Source organism: Eleutherodactylus coqui, chromosome 13 (assembly GCF_035609145.1).
Source record: "Eleutherodactylus coqui strain aEleCoq1 chromosome 13, aEleCoq1.hap1, whole genome shotgun sequence".
Lineage (NCBI taxonomy): Eukaryota > Metazoa > Chordata > Amphibia > Anura > Eleutherodactylidae > Eleutherodactylus > Eleutherodactylus coqui.
Window position 1 is genome coordinate 49,423,511 of NC_089849.1, and position 18,603 is coordinate 49,442,113.

General features: G+C 39.3%; 1 protein-coding gene across 1 annotated transcript in view; it reads right to left on the bottom strand.

Annotated features, from left to right (window-relative positions):
* BPIFB2 (BPI fold containing family B member 2) overlaps positions 1-16,095 on the bottom strand; it is a 28,100-nt gene extending 12,005 nt beyond the window's left edge. The window contains exons 1-7 of the mRNA XM_066586363.1: positions 15,673-16,095; positions 11,211-11,361; positions 7,892-7,996; positions 4,951-5,100; positions 3,831-3,891; positions 3,219-3,279; positions 953-1,044 (exon numbers count right to left, since the gene is read on the bottom strand). Of these exons, the coding sequence (XP_066442460.1) occupies positions 953-1,044; positions 3,219-3,279; positions 3,831-3,891; positions 4,951-5,100; positions 7,892-7,996; positions 11,211-11,361; positions 15,673-15,778 (726 nt within the window). The 5' untranslated portion in view covers positions 15,779-16,095. The remainder of the gene's footprint in view (positions 1-952; positions 1,045-3,218; positions 3,280-3,830; positions 3,892-4,950; positions 5,101-7,891; positions 7,997-11,210; positions 11,362-15,672) is intronic.
* Positions 16,096-18,603: the final 2,508 nt, after the last annotated feature.

Consider the following 18,603-nt stretch of genomic DNA (forward strand, 5'->3'; position numbering starts at 1 on the left):
AGGTACTATGATTCACGTTTGGTGGAGTTATAACATGATAAAACCTTTTTCGGACAAAATATTTTCTACATCCAATTTAATACAACATAAGAGAATAGAAAACACCCCACAGGTTGTCCTCCTTTCTATACCACAAGGCTCAATTAAATCACAAAAGAGAGGTTTACTACAATTTTGCCTGGCAGTTGCTAAGGCGGTCATACCGCACCATTGGCATACCACTCATGTTCCTTCCATGTATAAATGACAACAGGAGATGTCACACCTGTGTGACATGGAGGAATTGTGTGCGGAAAATGGGAGGAAATGCAGAGTTTTGTCAGTATGGCAACCATGGATAGAATTTGAGTCCTCCACAGAGTTCCAAGACTTGTTCTCTTAGGCATGATAAATATAGGAACCAGCTGTGGTCCATCAGAATGGCGGGGTTAAAAGGGGTTTTCCATGGAAATACTATTGATGAGCTATCCTCAGGATAGGTCATCAATAGTTGATCAGCTGGGGTCCGCCGCTCAGGGCCCGACCGATCAGCTGAGCGGGCACATGCAGTCAATGCTGCAACAGCAGAGGTCGGAGCAGAAGCTTCTGTGCCGACCTCCCATGTAGAGACCAGTGGTTGTAACTGCAGGCACAACTTGTGTTGATTTCAATAAGAGCCGTACCCGGCCACTACACAGAGGTTGACTACAATGCAAAGAAAAATCAATCCCTTTTTTTTCATTTTTTGAACCAGACACAAAAGTGCAGGAGTCTGAGCTTTTGCTCCAGTGTAAAAAATGGAATGCAGACAGAAGATTGAGAAACAGATTGAATCTGAAGGTCTTCAATTTCAATGCATTTCCTTGGGCAGGAAAACTGAAACATTTTCTTTCCATTTTGCTCCTCTTATGACAGAACAGCTAGATGGAAAGCAAAAACTGTAGCGTGAAATGGCCCTAATACATCAACTTACATTCATATCCATGTCCATGTAATCCTGCTTCACTACAGGGGGTGCTGGCATAATGTATTGCATTCCACGATCATCATCAATAGCCTTTGCACCTGAAAGGATAGAACACAAGGACCAAGTGGAAAACGAGATCTATCTGATATCTATCTATCTGATATCTATCTATCTATCTATCTATCTATCTATCTATCTATCTATCTATCCCATATCTATCTATCTATCTATCTATCTATCTATCTATCTCATATCTATCTATCTCATATCTATCTATTTCATATCTATCTATCTATCCCATATCTATCTATCTATCTATCTATCTATCTATTTCACATCTATCTATCTCATATCTATCTATCTCATATCTATCTATCTATCTATCTATCTATCTATCTATCTATCTATCTATCTATCTATCTATCTATCCCATATCTATCTATCTATCTATCTATCTATCTATCAATCCCATATCTATCTATCTATCTCTATATCTCATATCTATCTATCTATCTATCTATTTATCTATTTCACATCTATCTATCTCATATCTATCTATCTGTTTCACATCTATCTATCTATCTCTATATCTCATATCTATCCATCTATGTATCTATCTATCTCTATATCTTATATTTATCTATCTATCTGTTTCACATCTATCTATATCTCATATCTATCTATCTATCTCATATCTATCTATCCATCTATCTTATATTTTTTCTATCTATCTATCTGTATATCTCATATCTATCTATCTATCTATCTATCTATCTATCTATCTATCTATCTATCTCATATCTATCTATCTATCTATTTCACATCTATCTATCTCATATCTATCTATCTATCTATTTCACATCTATCTATCTCATATCTATCTATCTATCTATCTATCTATCTATCTATCTCATATCTATTTTTCTATCTATCTATCTATCCCATATCTATCTATCTTGCTATCTATCTATCCCGTATCTATCTATCTATCTATCTCTAATCTATCTATCTATCTATCTATCTATCTATTTCACATCTATCTATCTCATATCTATCTATCCATCTGTTTCACATCTATCTATCTCTATATCTCATATCTATCTATCTATCTATCTCTATATCTTATATTTATCTATCTATCTGTTTCACATCTATCTCTATATCTCATATCTATCTATCTATCTCATTTCTATCTATCTATCTATCTATCTCATATCTATCTATCCATCTATCTTATATTTATCTATCTATCTATCTCTATATCTCATATTTATCTATCTATCTCTATATCTCATATCTATCTATCTATCTATTTCACATCTATCTATCTATCTCTATATCTCATATCTATCCATCTATCTATCTGTCTATCTCTATATCTTATATTTATCTATCTATCTGTTTCACATCTATCTATCTCTATATCACATATCTATCTATCTCATATCTATCTATCCATCTATCTTATATTTATCTATCTATCTATCTGTATAACTCATATCTATCTATCTATCCCATATCTATCTATCTATCTATCTATCTATCTATCTATCTATCTATCTATTTCACATCTATCTATCTCATATCTATCTATCTATCTATCTATTTCACATCTATCTATCTATCTCATATCTATCTATCTCATATCTATTTTTCTATCTATCTATCTATCCCATATCTATCTATCTTTCTATCTATCTATCCCATATCTATCTATCTCTAATCTATCTATCTATCTATTTCACATCTATCTATCTCATATCTATCTATCCATCTGTTTCACATCTATCTATCTATCTCTATATCTCATATCTATCTATCTATCTCTATATCTTATATTTATCTATCTATCTGTTTCACATCTATCTATCTCTATATCTCATATCTATCTATCTATCTATCTATCTATCTATCTATCTCATTTCTAGCTATCTATCTCATATCTATCTATCCATCTATCTTATATCTATCTATCTATCTGTATATCTCATATCTATCATATCTATCTATCTATCTATCTATCTATCTATCTATCTATCTATCTATCTATCTATCTATCTATCTATCTATCTCTATATCTCATATCTATCTATCTATCTATCTATCTCTATATCTCATATCTATCTATCTATTTATCTATCCATCTATCTCTATATCTCATATCTATCTATCTATCTATCTATCTATCTATCTATCTATCTATCTATCTATCTATCTAATACGTATGGCTTAATACTTTTTTTAAATTTACCTCCCATACTGTGCAACTTACCTACTAACAGGCCAAGGTTGCCATTAAAGCCTAGGAATACATTTGAAACAGATAGACAGAGCTGTGCAGGAGGAAGAAGAAACATGTTTACCATAGATAGCTACATGGTTGAATTAATTATACAAAGTTGGATACAATTTTACTGCTTTAGAAATGTAACATTTTCCATTTTCATTGGAGACACTTGTAAGGTTACTTCATTTTTCATCGTAGGCCACTCTCACGCACACTGCTTTTTACCGTGATAGCATGGCACCCTGAGCACCGCGCTAACAGCGGTACAACTCTCCAATTGATTTTAATGGGGCTTCTCAGACCTGCGCTCGAATGAGGCCTTTGTAATGCCACAATTTTTGAGCGGCGTCTGTTCTATTTTTAAGCATTTTTGTTTTTTTCAATGCACCCCATCACAATGATGGGGTGCATTGAAACGTGTTTCAAGCGCTGTGACATGTGTTCAAAAATACCGCTGGAAATCGGGGTTAAATGCAGCAGTACCAAGTGGCATTTAACTGAATGCATATGAGAGAGTGGCCTTAGATGTATTAGAGCACCCCACTACTTCATTTCATTTTCTTCTTTAATTTGGAACAGATTATAATTTGCACTCACCCTGTCGCTCAGAACGGCTTGGATGTGCCCTTTTATTATATTAACCACGCTTGGAAGTATACTGTGGAGAAGAAAATGAAATAAATGAATACAATACATTTTTAATTCTTCCTTTCTTCAGTGTTTCATGACATTAATATAGTTAGTAATTTTACAATACAAAAGCTGAAGCTTCACTGCAGTTCCTAGCTCCACTCTAATTGAATCTATTTACTGACATTGGTTTGTGCTGTATTAATGTTATAAGATGGGTTCTGATGCTCTATTTATATACTGTGCTTGGTTCTGATACCGTATTTATGTTCTGAGTTTAGTTTTGGTACAGTATTTATTGACTGAGCTGTTCTCTTGTGGGTATACTGCTATCTTGCTACTTGCTGCATAAGCAAAATACAGACTGACTGCCTATCAGTGCAATATGTATATATTTTTTTTTTGTTATGACAGCACAATTCCACACAACGTGCCATCTAACCCAAGGCCGTCACTGGACCTGCCCGCATGTTGGGTGATAAGTGTTAGATCATTGGGGGCTCAACTGCTGGTACCTCTCACTGATTACTAATAATAGGGGTCCTTAAACCCACCTGTTCCTCTTCACCAAGAAGTGTGAGGTCAAGGATGTGCAGCTTCACCAAACTACCATATATGGGAGTTACCAGAGCAGCCAAGTTGAGAGCGGATACATGATGAATATTTTGTGTGGCAGTACCCGACACGGCCACATGGACATATATGGCGCTGCAGTGAACGAGTGACTGTGCTAATTAGGGTGTTTCTTGGGGCAAATCTCTACTAATCAAGCATAGCTCATCAATGTTATTATATCCCAGAACCCACCCACTAAATACGATATATCTTTAACTCGTATATTTATATTGCCTACTGCTATGTTCCTGAAAGATCTTGATTTGTAAGGTTACATAAAATCCGATTTTGCCAAAATACCAAAAGAATATGTTTTTCAGATTTATATATGCTGTTTGTTAAAAGAATTACAAGACCTGCATAGAGAAATCCTGGGACAGACCCTCTATATCAATATTCATTCCCTTGCCATATATACGGTAGTATGATGCATCCTTGCATCACATTAGATTATTATAAATCTGCCTTGTACCCGAATAGTCCACCAGTGACTTGGATGCCTGCTAATACAGTCTTGCAAGCAGAAACTTCAATAATAGGCAATCCTTTGGCTGTCCTGGTGACCTTCAGATCTGCATTAACACCAGCTCCTGCTTTGATAGAAATATCTCCAACAAGCAATCTAGGAAAATAAAAGAAAAAACATAAATAGCAAAGATAGATACAGTCACACAAACTACTCATTTTTGCAAAAAACTATGGGTATGCTTTAAATTACATCTAGCCCACGGGCAATGAAAAACTTCTAGACTCCCCAAACATTAACTTGTCCCAAATACTAGTCATGGTACAGACCAATGTGAACATTGAGGTGTGACTGTAGTTACTATCCAGGATCTCCTACTGCTCAATCACATCTGAATTTTCAGTTTTTGAGTGGGATTTGGGTTCAATTATTGAGATTTGTGGATACAAACATTTTTCTGGCATTACATGAACACATTTTGCAACAAATCATTATTCAGATATATAACTGAATGGGCATTCAGAACATGCATGTCTGAGGAACAGCGCAGCACTGAGCAATGGGGCATCAATATGTATTAGCCAAGCAACTAAGGGGAGAAATTGAATAGTTACATTCTTATTCAGAGGCTGAAATCTCTTCTTGATTATGTACAACTGATGATAGATAGATAGATAGATAGATAGATAGATAGATATGAGATAGATAGATATGAGATAGATAGATATGAGATAGATAGATAGATAGATAGATATGAGATAGATAGATAATGAGTAGAGATGAGCGAACGCGTTCGTCCGAGCTTGCTATTCGTGCGAATATTAGGGTGTTCGGGATGTTCGTTATTCGTAACGAACACCATGCGGTGTTCTGGTAAATTAAACTTTCTTCCCTGAGACGTTAGCGCTTTTTTTTGGCCAATATAAAGACAGGGAAGGCATTACAACTTCCCCCTGCAACGTTTAAGCCCTATACCACCCCCCTGCTGTGAGTGGCTGGGGAGATAAGGTGTCACCCGAGTATTGAAATCTGCCCCTCCCGCTGCTCGCTATGGATGCATTCTATATGCGCTCAATGGGGCCAGCGGCAGCAGCGCTGACCCCATTGAGAACATATAGAAGACAAATCCTTCTTCTCTGGCACAGCTGTAACAGCTGTAGCAGAGAAGAACGATGTTTGCCCATTGAATTCAATGGAACCGGCAATACAGCCGACTCCACTGAATGCAATGGGCTGCCGGCGATCGCAGGATGAATGGTCGGAAAGGGGTTAAATATATAACCCCTTTCCTGCAATTCATCCAGAAATGTGTTACACTAAAAATATATACCGGCGTATAAGGCGACCGGGCGTATAAGACGACCCCCCAACTGTCACCTTATACGCCGGTAATACAGTGGAGCAAAGAATAAAAAGCATTACTTACGCTTTTAGATGATCTGCGGCGCTCCTGCAGGCTGTCACTCCCTCCTGGTCCACGGCAGACAAGCTTTCTCCACGAAAGACTTTAAATCCCTGCCTCCAGAAGCACATGTGCCTTCAGCCAATCACAGCCAATGACAATGATGTCATTGAATGGCTGTGATTGGCTGTGTTTCTGGAGGCGGGGATTTCAAGCCTTGAAATCCCCGCCTCCAGAAACACAGCCAATCACAGCCATTCAATGACATCATTGTCATTGGCTGTGATTGGCTGAAGGCACATGTGCTTCTGGAGGCAGGGATTTAAAGTCTTTCGTGGAGAAAGCTTGTCTGCCGTGGACCAGGAGGGAGTGACAGCCTGCAGGAGCGCCGCAGATCATCTAAAAACGTAAGTAATGCTTTTTATTCTTTGCTCCACTGTATTACCGGCGTATAAGGTGACAGTTGGGGGGTCGTCTTATACGCCCGGTCGCCTTATACGCCGGTATATATTTTTAGTGTAACACATTTCTGGATGAATTGCAGGAAAGGGGTTATATATTTAACCCCTTTCCGACCATTCATCCTGCGATCGCCGGCAGCCCATTGCATTCAGTGGAACATGCTATATTGCCGCTCCATTGAATTCAATGGGCAAACATCGTTCTTCTCTGCTACAGCTGTTACAGCTGTGCCAGAGGAGGACGATCTTTATGCTGACAGTGGGGGGGGGGGGGGGGCACTCTTGCCGCTATTGTGGCTTAATAGTGGGACCTGTGAACTTGAGATGCAGCCCACCATGTAGCCCCTCGCCTGCCCTATCCGTCACTGTGTCATTCCCATCACTTTCCTGAATTGCCCAGATTTTCACACATGAAAACCTTAGCGAGCATCGGCGAAATACAAAAATGTTCCGGTCGCCCATTGACTTCAATGGGGTTCGTTGTTCGAAACAAACCCTCGAGCATCACGGGAAGTTCGTTACGAATAACGAACACCCGAACATTTTGGTGTTCGCTCATCTCTAATAATGAGATAGATAGATATGAGATAGATAGATAATGAGATAGATAGATGGATAGATAGATAAATAGATAGATATGAGATAGATGGATGGATAGATAGATAGATATGAGATAGATAGATAGATAGATAGGAGATAGATAGATAGATATGAGATAGATAGATATGAGATAGATAGATAAATAGATATGAGATAGATAGATAGATAGATATGAGATAGATAGATAATGAGATAGATAAATATGAGATGGATAGATAGATAGATAATGAGATAGATAGGAGAGAGATAGATAGATATGAGATAGATAGATAGACAGGTATGAGATAGATAGATAGATAGATAGTTAGACAGATATGAGATAGATAGAGAGATAGATAGTATGAGGAAATCTGAGAGGAGTGCAGGGTTGAAATATGTTATATGGCTTAAAATATTTTAAATATGTCATTTTTAATATTGAACACAAGGAGGCGCCATTGTGCAGAACATAAACACTTCCTATATAAAATAGTTATTTACTCACAGATTCGCACTGATATCTATATTGGTGACTATAGAAACTCGTAGTCCGACATTTGGCATAAACGTCACGTCGATCTCAGGAAGCTGGACATTGTTTATTTTTACCCTGCATTTAAACCAGATACACCAAGTTATTACATGAACTTTATTTCCAGGGCTCTTATGCATAACATTTATATGTAAGGGATATTTCCATTTAACCCCTTCCCATCATACATATGGCTATATACATCCTAACTGCACATATCCCATGCAGTTAGGAGATCTATAGTCATCCACTGCATATTCTGTATATGGAGTGGGCTTGGGAACCGAATCCACGCCATACGCTACTCCTGCCCACAACAGCCTTGATCGGAGACAACTGTGATCGCAGCTGTAAAGCCTTTGAATGGCAGCAGCATTTAAACATTTTGCTCAATTGGGATTTAACCCCTTAGTGACCACACTTTTTTGCTTTTTTCCATTTTAATTTTTAAAAATCGTTACTCCTTTATTTATCCATCGATGTCGCTGTATGAGGGCTTGTTTTTTGCGGGACGAGTTGTATTTTTTAGTGGTGCTATTTAATGTACCATATAATGTACTGAAAAACTTTTAAAAAAAATTCTAAGTGGAGCAAAATGAAAACAAAACGACAGTTCGCCATTTTTCAGTGCGTCTTGCTTCTACGGCGCACAAACTGCCACAAAAATGACATATAACTTTATTCTATGGGTCGGTACGATTACTACAATATCAAACCTATGTAGTTTTTTTTTTGCTGTACTACTTATATATTTTTTTAAAGATATTTAATTTTTAAAATTATTTCCTGCCTCCATCTGCGCACAATAACTTTTTGTAGTTTCTGTTGGTACCAGTGATACCAAATATGTATTTTTGTTTTATTATTTAGATTTTTTAATTGTAAATATGGCAATAAAAATATGGGGGGTTTGAACTTGTATAACTTTAAAAAAAAATTATTAATAAAACTTTATTGTTCTTGTTTCTTTACTTTCTGTTAGTCCCCAGAGGGGACCACAACTTGCGAAGCTTTGATTGCTCCTGCAGTATGATGTAATGCTATAGCGTTACATTATACTGCAATCTGACAGACAGTCTATCAACCCCCCTACGGGTACGGCATGATAGGCATTCTGCTATGACAGCCCTGGGGCCTTTCAGAAGGACCCCGGCTCCCATAACACCCGCACGGCTCTCCCAATCTCATCGCAGGGGGCCGTACGGGACACCTGAATATCGTTCAGGGGATTTAAATGCCATTGTCAGATTTGACAGCGGCATTTAAAGGGTTAACAGCCCCGATCAGCTGCGTGGCTTGTCGGGGCTGTTGCCCTGCGATGTATGGAGGGAAATAGCAGTGCGATATCTCTCCATACACGTCCTGCAACGGCAGGATGTAAAAACACGATAGGGTGGTCACTAAGGGGTTAAATGTCATGAACGATCCCTCTGCAATAAAATTGTGGGAGTGCTGTCTAAGTGTCATGGCAGCCTGGAGACTGCTGGAGGCCTTCAGGGCTGTTATGATCATTTGTCTATTAGAGATGTACCTGTGATATATCTCTAATAGACAGCCTGTTAAACTACAGCATAATGCAATACTATAGTATTGTAATATATTGTATAAACAATCGGAAGTTCAAGCCCCCCGTGGGGGCTAATAAAAAGATTTTTAAATTATTATAAAAAGAAAAAATATTAAAAGCTAAAAATAAACCCTTTTTCCAGTCGTCGAATTAAAAAAATAAAGACATGTTTTAAAAATGTAGAAAAAGGTATCACTATATCTGTAAAGGTCCAGTTTATTAAAATATCACATTATTAATACTGCATGGTAAACTCTGTTAGAAAAAATGTGCAACAGCATAATTGCCCTTTTTAGGTCACTCTGTCTCCAGGAAACAAATTGAATAAAAAGTGATCAAAAAGTTATGTTTCCCAAATCGGTATCAATACAAACTATAGACTTCCCCACAAACAAAATAGCCCTCAGACAATCCCGTTGATGGAAAAAAAAGTTATAGGGATCAAAATATGGCTGCAAAATGATTTTTTTTTTAAAGGTACTTTATTTTTTAAAGTATTACTATATAAAAACACTATATAAGTTTGTTATTGCTGTAATGGTGCTGACACACAGAATAAAGACAGCATGGCATATTTACTGCACTATAAACATAGTGAAATTATCCTCCCCCCCCCAAACAAAATGTATGCAATTGCAGTTTTTTTCCATTTTCACCTCACTTAGAAAGTCCTCCAATACCTTATATGGTACCTTAAGTAGTATTACTGAAAAATACAACTTGTCTTGCCATAAACATGCTTTTGTGTAGATATGTCATCCAAAAAAACAAAAAAGTTATGATTCTTTGAAAGTTGGAATACAGCAGAATGTGAGCTGAGTGCAGGTGCATCAACGACCCTTGGTCATGAAAGTGTTAGAGGAACCCTATAGGGAAAACTGATATACAATGCAATGCCTAGTAGAGAGATAGTTTTACCCAGACTGCTTCTAGAGATGAGCGAGTATACTCGCTAAAGGCAATTGCTCGAGCGAGCATTGCCTTTAGCGAGTACCAGCCCGCTCGAGACGAAAGGTTCGGGTGCCGGTGCGGGGGAGCGGTGAGTAGCAGCTGTCAGCAGGAGGGAGCGGGGGGAGAGAGGGAGAGAGAGATCTCCCCTCTGTTCCTCCCCACTCTCCCCCGCAGCTCCCTGCCCGCCGCCGGCACCCGAACCTTTTGTCTCGAGCGGGCAGGTACTCGCTAAAGGCAATGCTCGCTCGAGCAATTGCCTTTAGCGAGTATACTCGCTCATCTCTAACTGCTTCTTCTTAGCTCTAAAGCCATATTATTGTCCAAAGTAAATAATGATGTCATTGATAGATGGGCTGAAAAGGACTTTGGATCCAGTGTGCTTTTCCCATGGGAATAGAAAAACAGTTGCCGTTTTAGGAAAACCAAAGAGTATCCGACCCACCATCATTTTTAAATATATTGCAATTAGTTTGTCTCATTTTCCAAGTAGCAGAAGAAAGTTTAAAAACTTTAGAAAGACAAGTTGTACCCATATGAGGTATGCTACTCCCCATGGAGGTTGGTGCTTTCCCCTTTACATACTCTTACATAGAAGCATAAGGATCATTGATACCGTGGTAGTCAGTCATATGCATGTCAAACCCTTTTAGAATTAGGGTTTTGGTAAGGATAGTTTTGTCATTGAAGGCATGAATATATGTCTATATCATTTGCTAGCATACAACTTATTTATTATTCATTTTTTGTTGCTTTGTGGTTACATAAAGTACCTACCCAGCCAGTTCAAGAGCGTTTCCAAGTATTGCGTTTCCCATGCCAAGTAGACCTCCATTTGCAAATAGTCCTACCTGTTTCTTCTCTATGACTGAAGGAATTGGGATGAGTCCAAATGCATTCTGGAGAGATCTTTTCTGGGTTTGACATGCTGTGAAGAACAACATTATATGATTATCTTCTCCTAAAGAGTATAAAATCAGAAAAGTAATTACTAATGGTAAAGACTTAGGGTACGTTCGGAACCCCTGTCACTGATTTCCACTAGAAAACAGGATGAAGTAGCATGGAAATTGAATGGACCCCCATTATAGTCAACAGAGGCCGTTCGGCTAGGGGTTGCCGTTTTCATGCTCTTCAGGCTGATGTGAACAAGCCCTTAATCGTTACATTTATAGTTTATAGCAATGAAAAGCATATAGAATATTTGAGATCATGGCCTTCATGACTTTCAAGGATAGTCAAGAAAATAGCAATGAACAGTACCAGGATGAGCAAGAAACTCGTGAAGATCTCAAGATCAGATTCATTTTCTTTCTCCTTGGAGAAATCCAACCCAATATCACTGACCTCTGCTGTGAGAACCTGGCTCTATAACTAATCTTCTCTTTGCTGTGTATTCTGCACATTTTTACCGACCTCCAGGTCACATGACCAGCACTCTGACAACTTTCTGTGTCCTACCCCTAATGGGTCAGCTTTATGTTAACTGCCATGAATAAAAAACTTTCTCCAATCACAGAACAGCTTCCATTTTGAAGAGCAGAATATGAAATAAAAGCTGCTCTGTGATTGGTTGCTATGTGCAAGAAAGACAATTTTTCTTTATGATAGTTGACATAAAGCTGACCCATTAGCTTGGACCACAGAGCGTTGTCGGAGTGCTGGTCATGTGACCTGGAGGCCAGAAGAAAAGGGTAGACTATACAGCCTGGATAGGGAAAGCTATGGAACAGGATTTCACAGCAGGAGTCACTGATATTGTGATGGATTTCTAAAAAAAAAAAAAAAAACTGATTGATTTTTTTAAAGTCTTTAAGTTAACATTTAGAGCAGTGGGGTAAAAATGGAAACAAAATCATAGTGGTCATCAAAGGGTCGTATATAATTATAGAAGTGCCTCATCTATCAATGAGCTGTGTCTGATATTGCAGCAGCACTCAATTGAAGTTAAAGGGTGATAAGCTGCAATACCATACAAATCCTGTAGACAGGTGTGGCGCTGTTTTTGAATGAAACCAGCCATGTTTTTCTAATTCAGTACAACCCCCTTTAACCTCCTTCCTGCAGGGAACATATGACTTGGTTTCCACTGATCAAGTCATCTTTAGGGACCACCTTAGAACTTGTAATTTAAGAGTTCTGTAGTACCCCCTATATACAGCAGGTACGGGGAAAGCAATTACTTTGGATAACATACTATGGAACATGATGAAGAAGTCCCCACTTATTAAGAAAATATTTGTTTCCTACTTGTTTCCTATTTGTTTCATGAGATGGAACATCCTCTTTGCCACAATACCATCCTAGCAGAGAATATATAGAAATTCTACATGAAGCCCAGTACTATCCTAGAAATATATATGTATATACTACACACTGTATGCTATATACTGTACTAGATCGGGATATTTGGGGGACATGTTCAGTATATATTGTGTTGCAATGAGACACGTACTGCTAAACAATACTAATATTTGATGCAGTTGAGTAATGTGGACCTGCAAGTAATTTGGACATTTTGTGTAGATGAAGAGAATCACTGCCAGAAAAACATAAAAAATACCCATTATTAAAAATCAACACAAAACGGGAGCCATTAAATCTCAAAACACTATAAGGTCAAGATTTTTGACGGGAGCTACCTAATAGCTGCTATAGCGCTCACGCACATAATAGACTGGGCGCTAAAAGGGATAAAAATATATAGAATTCACCAGTTCAAGTAAAGCATAAATGGTTGGAATAACATGTTTCCCGAACTTAAATAAATACTCCTGAGCAGGTACCATACACTCCAGAGTACTATTTTGCCTAATCCTGACTACACTCCATATAGAAAAAAGAGACCGTCAAGCCTTAAACACACACAGCTCACAGTCACTGACCTAAAAGCTGGTTACGGTACATTAAGGTTGGGGTCACACGGGACGGAATTGCCACGGACTTTCCGTGCGGAATTTCTGTGCAGCAATTCCATCCACGGCTCCTAATCTTGGGATTAGCCAGCCATGTGGACGAGATTTAGCAAAAATCTCGTCCACACGGGGCGGCCAATCCGTCGTGGCAAAGCCGGGTGGCAACGGACATGCAGCGCGGAATTCAATTCCGTGGCATGTCAATTCTTTTTTTTTCCGCTGCGGCCTCACTCACTATGGGGAGAGAAAATTGCAATGGAATGATGGTGGCCAAACCACTCCAAAACCCGCGGCATAATGTTGTGGTTTTTGAAGATGCAGCTCTCCCAGGGAAATCTCACGTTTTTTTGGTGCGGCGAGATTTCCATCCTGTGAGAACCCAGCCTTAGATTGAATTGTTCATAAAATCGTTCAAACGAACTAAAGTGAACCTTACAGTCTAAGTACGAGCCAATGACTGAAGGATGATGAAGAATTGTGAGGTTCTTGTTCATCATTCAGTTTCAGCCGTCTTAAAAACCAGTGCCGGCTCGGGTGCTTCTCATACCGTTTACACACAGATCGTTCACATAGGAATGTGAAATACTGAGGAAGAGGTGAACAAGAACTCAATGAGAATCGTGGAGTCTAAACAGGCTGCCTGAGCGTAAATGAGCTGGTGATGATGTTGCCAGCTCGTTTGCTTGGGCATATGAGAGTTGGGCACTTATGTTATATCTAAAAGGTGCTTAGATGAACCCTTTCCAATCCACTGTCTGACGTCTGAAGACATTCTGATTGAAGGCTGTACAGCTCCGATGTCAGAAGACATCCGGCAGGGTATTCTTACTGTATATTACGGGCCACTCTGTTGTCAGGGGTCTCTCCAGCATGTCCTATACTGCAGTACTGGATCTAGCCAGCAGATGACGCCATCAAATCCAAAATTGGATTGCGAAGGGTTAAGACTACTACTGCTTAAGCTAAAGAGCCCTAAATAATGAAGCTGGAAACTACTGCTATTCGCTAATCCTATAGACTCTGCTAGCTAATTGCTAATGGCAACTAAACAATGATGATATCACAAATGCTCTGTTATCTAGTACCTGTTATATCCTAAATACACAACACATTTCAGCATTGGTCTTACGTTTCTGCCTCATCAGAATTACTTGTCATCTGATGTCCGACCTACCATCAAGGTTTGACGTGTTTGTTATTTTCTAAATGTGATTGTTCTCAGTGAGAGAAACAAGTAATCTTGTAGATATGATAGCTTTTAATTGCTAACAAAAATACATGATGTTATAGCGAGCTTTCCAACCTACACAGGTACTGCTTCAGAGAAAAGTAAGCCATATCTACAAGTTAACGTGGTTTCTCTTGCGGGGAACAATCACATTTTTTTTTACTTGGTAACATGGTGCCAAACCTTTTTTTTTGTTATTTTCTATCATTTTAACATGCAGAAACGTAGACAAATGTCTAAGTGTTTAGAATGTAATAGCTAGCTCCTAGTCTATTGTGTGAGTTAGCGCCATAGCAATTATTATATAGAGCCCCTCAAAAATCTTTACATTATAATACTTTAATATTTAAAGGGGTTGTCCCGCGGCAGCAAGTGGGTCTATGCACTTCTGTATGGCCATATTAATGCACTTTGTAATGTACATTGTGCATTAATTATGAGCCATACAGAAGTTATAAGAAGTTTTTCACTTACCTGCTCCGTTGCTAGCGTCCTCGTTTCCATGGAGCCCATCTAATTTTCGGCGTCTAATGGCCGAATTAGACGCGCTTGCGCAGTCCGGGTCTTCTTCTTTTCTCAACGGGGCCGCTCGTGCAGGATGCCGGCTCCGTGTAGCTCCGCCCCGTCACGTGCCGATTCCAGCCAATCAGGAGGCTGGAACCGGCAATGGACCGCACAGAAGCCCTGCGGTCCACCGAGGGAGAAGATCCCGGCGGCCATCTTCAGCAGGTAAGTAAGAAGTCACTGGAGCGCGGGGATTCAGGTAAGCGCTGTGCGGTGTTCTTTTTTAACTCCTGCATCGGGGTTGTCTCGCGCCGAACGGGGGGGGGGGGGGGGGTTGAAAAAAAAAAAAACCTGTTTCGGCGCGGGACAACCCCTTTAATGCCTCCCGTTTAGTGTTGATTTTAAAGATCTTTAATAAAGTTTATTTTTTTTTATTTTCTCTGCAGTGATTCCCTAATAATAAGTCATAAGAAAATTCTTTAAGGAGGGATGATATATTTTTGGTAGATGAAGGGTTAATGATCACATTGTTCCTGTTATATTTTACAAATACTGTCGTTTTTCTTGCGAATTTCTACATAATGGCACGCACCATACTGCATAGCTTCTTGCTTTATGCGGACAACCGTTTTACAAGGTGTACTTGTCATCGGAGAAATCCATACTATCAGCAGGGCAGATATAAAGAGCAGCTTCATGTTGTCTTCTGCAAGATCTACTTTGCCTTCAAAGAAGAACAAAAGTTGAAAATGAAGTTGTTGAGCAGCACAATTTCAATATACCATACCGTAAAAAGCTCAGTATAAGACTTGCATTGCATTTAAACAAATCATTGGTTTTCCATTGTGTATCCTGATGGGCAACCACTTATCTACATGCAGAAGTGCTGGTGTCCATTGCTCTTAATCCTCCAGAGTAGGAATTACCATGTCTAGCAGTTCTCTACTCTTGATGGGAGATCCCTATTGGGAGACCCCCCGAACTGAGGACCTTTATGCAAAGAAAGCCACCCAAAATCTTTTGATATATATTGATTTTTATTTAATATTCAGTTTTGATTACTTTAAGATTTTTTTTCTTTTCCTTCTAAGAAAACTATAACATAAAAACCTTAAAGATAAATTTCATACCTGTGTTGCTGGCTATTCAGAACCGTCCTCCAGGTAATGAAGTCTGAGACTTATTTCGACAGATTGGGATTTTATAAGTTGTGTCAGGAGTGTTGACACAGGAAGCAAATATGTAAAAAGCTACTTACAAACGAAAAGTAATATATGGGTGTAACTTTCTAAACATTTAATATGTATTTTGGATGAGCAAATAAAATTGATGCCAACTTAATTTTTCTCATAGCATCCAATACTTGTGATTAGACTGTATTTCTGCAACTTTATAGGGCTTTGGTTGCCACTTTGTGAGGAAGATTGAAGTGGGTCAGTGTTATGGTATACTACCCTTGATACGCCAGCCCTGGTGCCCTAGATCTTACCCACAACCCCTAGTCCCTGCCTACTTGCCTCCAATCCTGGCTAACCCCAGGTGGGCAACTGGGTGGCGGTCCCTACTGTCACTAAGGACCGAAAAAGGGATGCTGGCGTGCCTGGATGGAAAGGGTAGAATACTGACAGAAAAGGCAGATGTAAATAACCAACACGAACAATACTAAGCAGAACTGAAGCAGATGGAAAAACCTGGCGGATAATAGCAAAGTATAGCAGACAAGATGACAGAAGCAGGAGACCAACCGAGGCAGACTAGCTAGCACACTGAGGGAAACCAATAACTGGCAGTGATTGCAAGTCTCTGCCCGACCTTTAAATAAAAGCCTCCACCCAGGGGCGGAGAGAGGGAGACAGCCAATTCCCAACAGAACACAACCAAAGGGGAGCTCGTGCATGACAGCTGCACTCACAGGTGCGTGCTCACACGGTACCGCGCGCAACCAGCACCATGCCGGCCAGGCACCTGCGCCCCCGGCAGCCAGACAACAAGCCGGGGGGACGTGCCCCGACCATGGGACCCCGCACACCCCCGTCCCGGGAGGACCAGCAACCATCACATAGTAACAGTCAGATTTTTCACTTTCTTCTTATACTAGCTGATATACCTGGCCTCGCCCGAGTTAACTTGATACAAGTGTTTACGTGTTATTTTGAGTAACCAAGGAATAAAATATGTATACACATAGAGGAGGGTTAGATTCTCCTCAGACTGCATGTACAGATGTCCCTCTGCAGAATGTGCCACCCCACCCACTCTCCTCATTTAGGACCTAAAGAACGCTCGTGCCAAATTTCATGCTTGTACGACACCGGGAAGTTACATTACATAGGAGTGCACTTACTTTTGCAATTAGGATTGAATAATCAAGTTGTGACCCCTTTACTTTTCCTATTTAGGACCTAAAAAATGGTCCTACCAAATTTCATGTTTGTATGACATCGGTAAGTTAGTGAATTAGATTAGGTACCTTACATAGGGATGCCAATACTTTTGCAACTAGCAATGAATACTCGAGTTGTGACCCCTTAAGTTTCCTATTTAGGGCCTAAAGAATGTTCCTGCCTAATTTCATATTTGTACGACACCGGGAAGCTAGAAAATTAGATTTGGTACATTACACAGGGGTGCCAATACTGTTGCACTTAGCATTGAATAATCAAGTTGTGACCTCTTTACTTTTCCTATTTAGGACCTAAAGAATGCTCCTGCCAAATTTCATGTTTGTGCGACACCGGGAAGTTAGAGAATTAGTGGCAAGTCAGTCAGTGAGGGCTGTCACTTTTATATATATATATATATATATATATATATATATATATATATATATATATATATAATTCATAGGCTGTCATGGGACATGACTAGGGGTCTGTACTGCATCAGGGCCTGCGTCTAGTGGATGAATGCCTTCTGGGCTTGGACTATACCTGCCCCATGCAAGTGGTGATGGGTTAATTTGAACTCTTATGAAGCTGCACATTATATAATGTATAAAATAGAAGCAGCATGTTCCTAGAGCTATATTTATGCAAAGTCTTGTGGCGATTTTACAATATGCCAGCGAAATATGAATGGTGAAAAACTGAAACAAAGTTGCAAATAACTGGTAAATGGTGTAACCTTCTAATGAGAAGAACAAGAAGGCAAAGAATTGCATGCAAGTTCACTTTTATTCTAATATGAAACCAGCAACTAAATTAATAAACTGAATAGGAGGACTGGAATACCTAGAGAGAATATCAAAATTGGGATTATTCACCCTGGAAAAAAGACGGTTAAGGGGCGACCAAATAACTATGTATAAATACATGAGGGGACAATACAGGGATCTCTGCCATGATCTGTTTATATGGAGGACTGTGAGGATTACAAGAGCGCATTCTTGAAGGTTTAATCACCGACACGGTTCTATACTGTAAGAGCAGTGAGACTGTGGAACTCTTTGCCTGAGGGCGTGGTGATGGCAAAATCGATATAGGAGTTTATGAGGGGACTATACATCTTCTTGGAGTGCTATGAT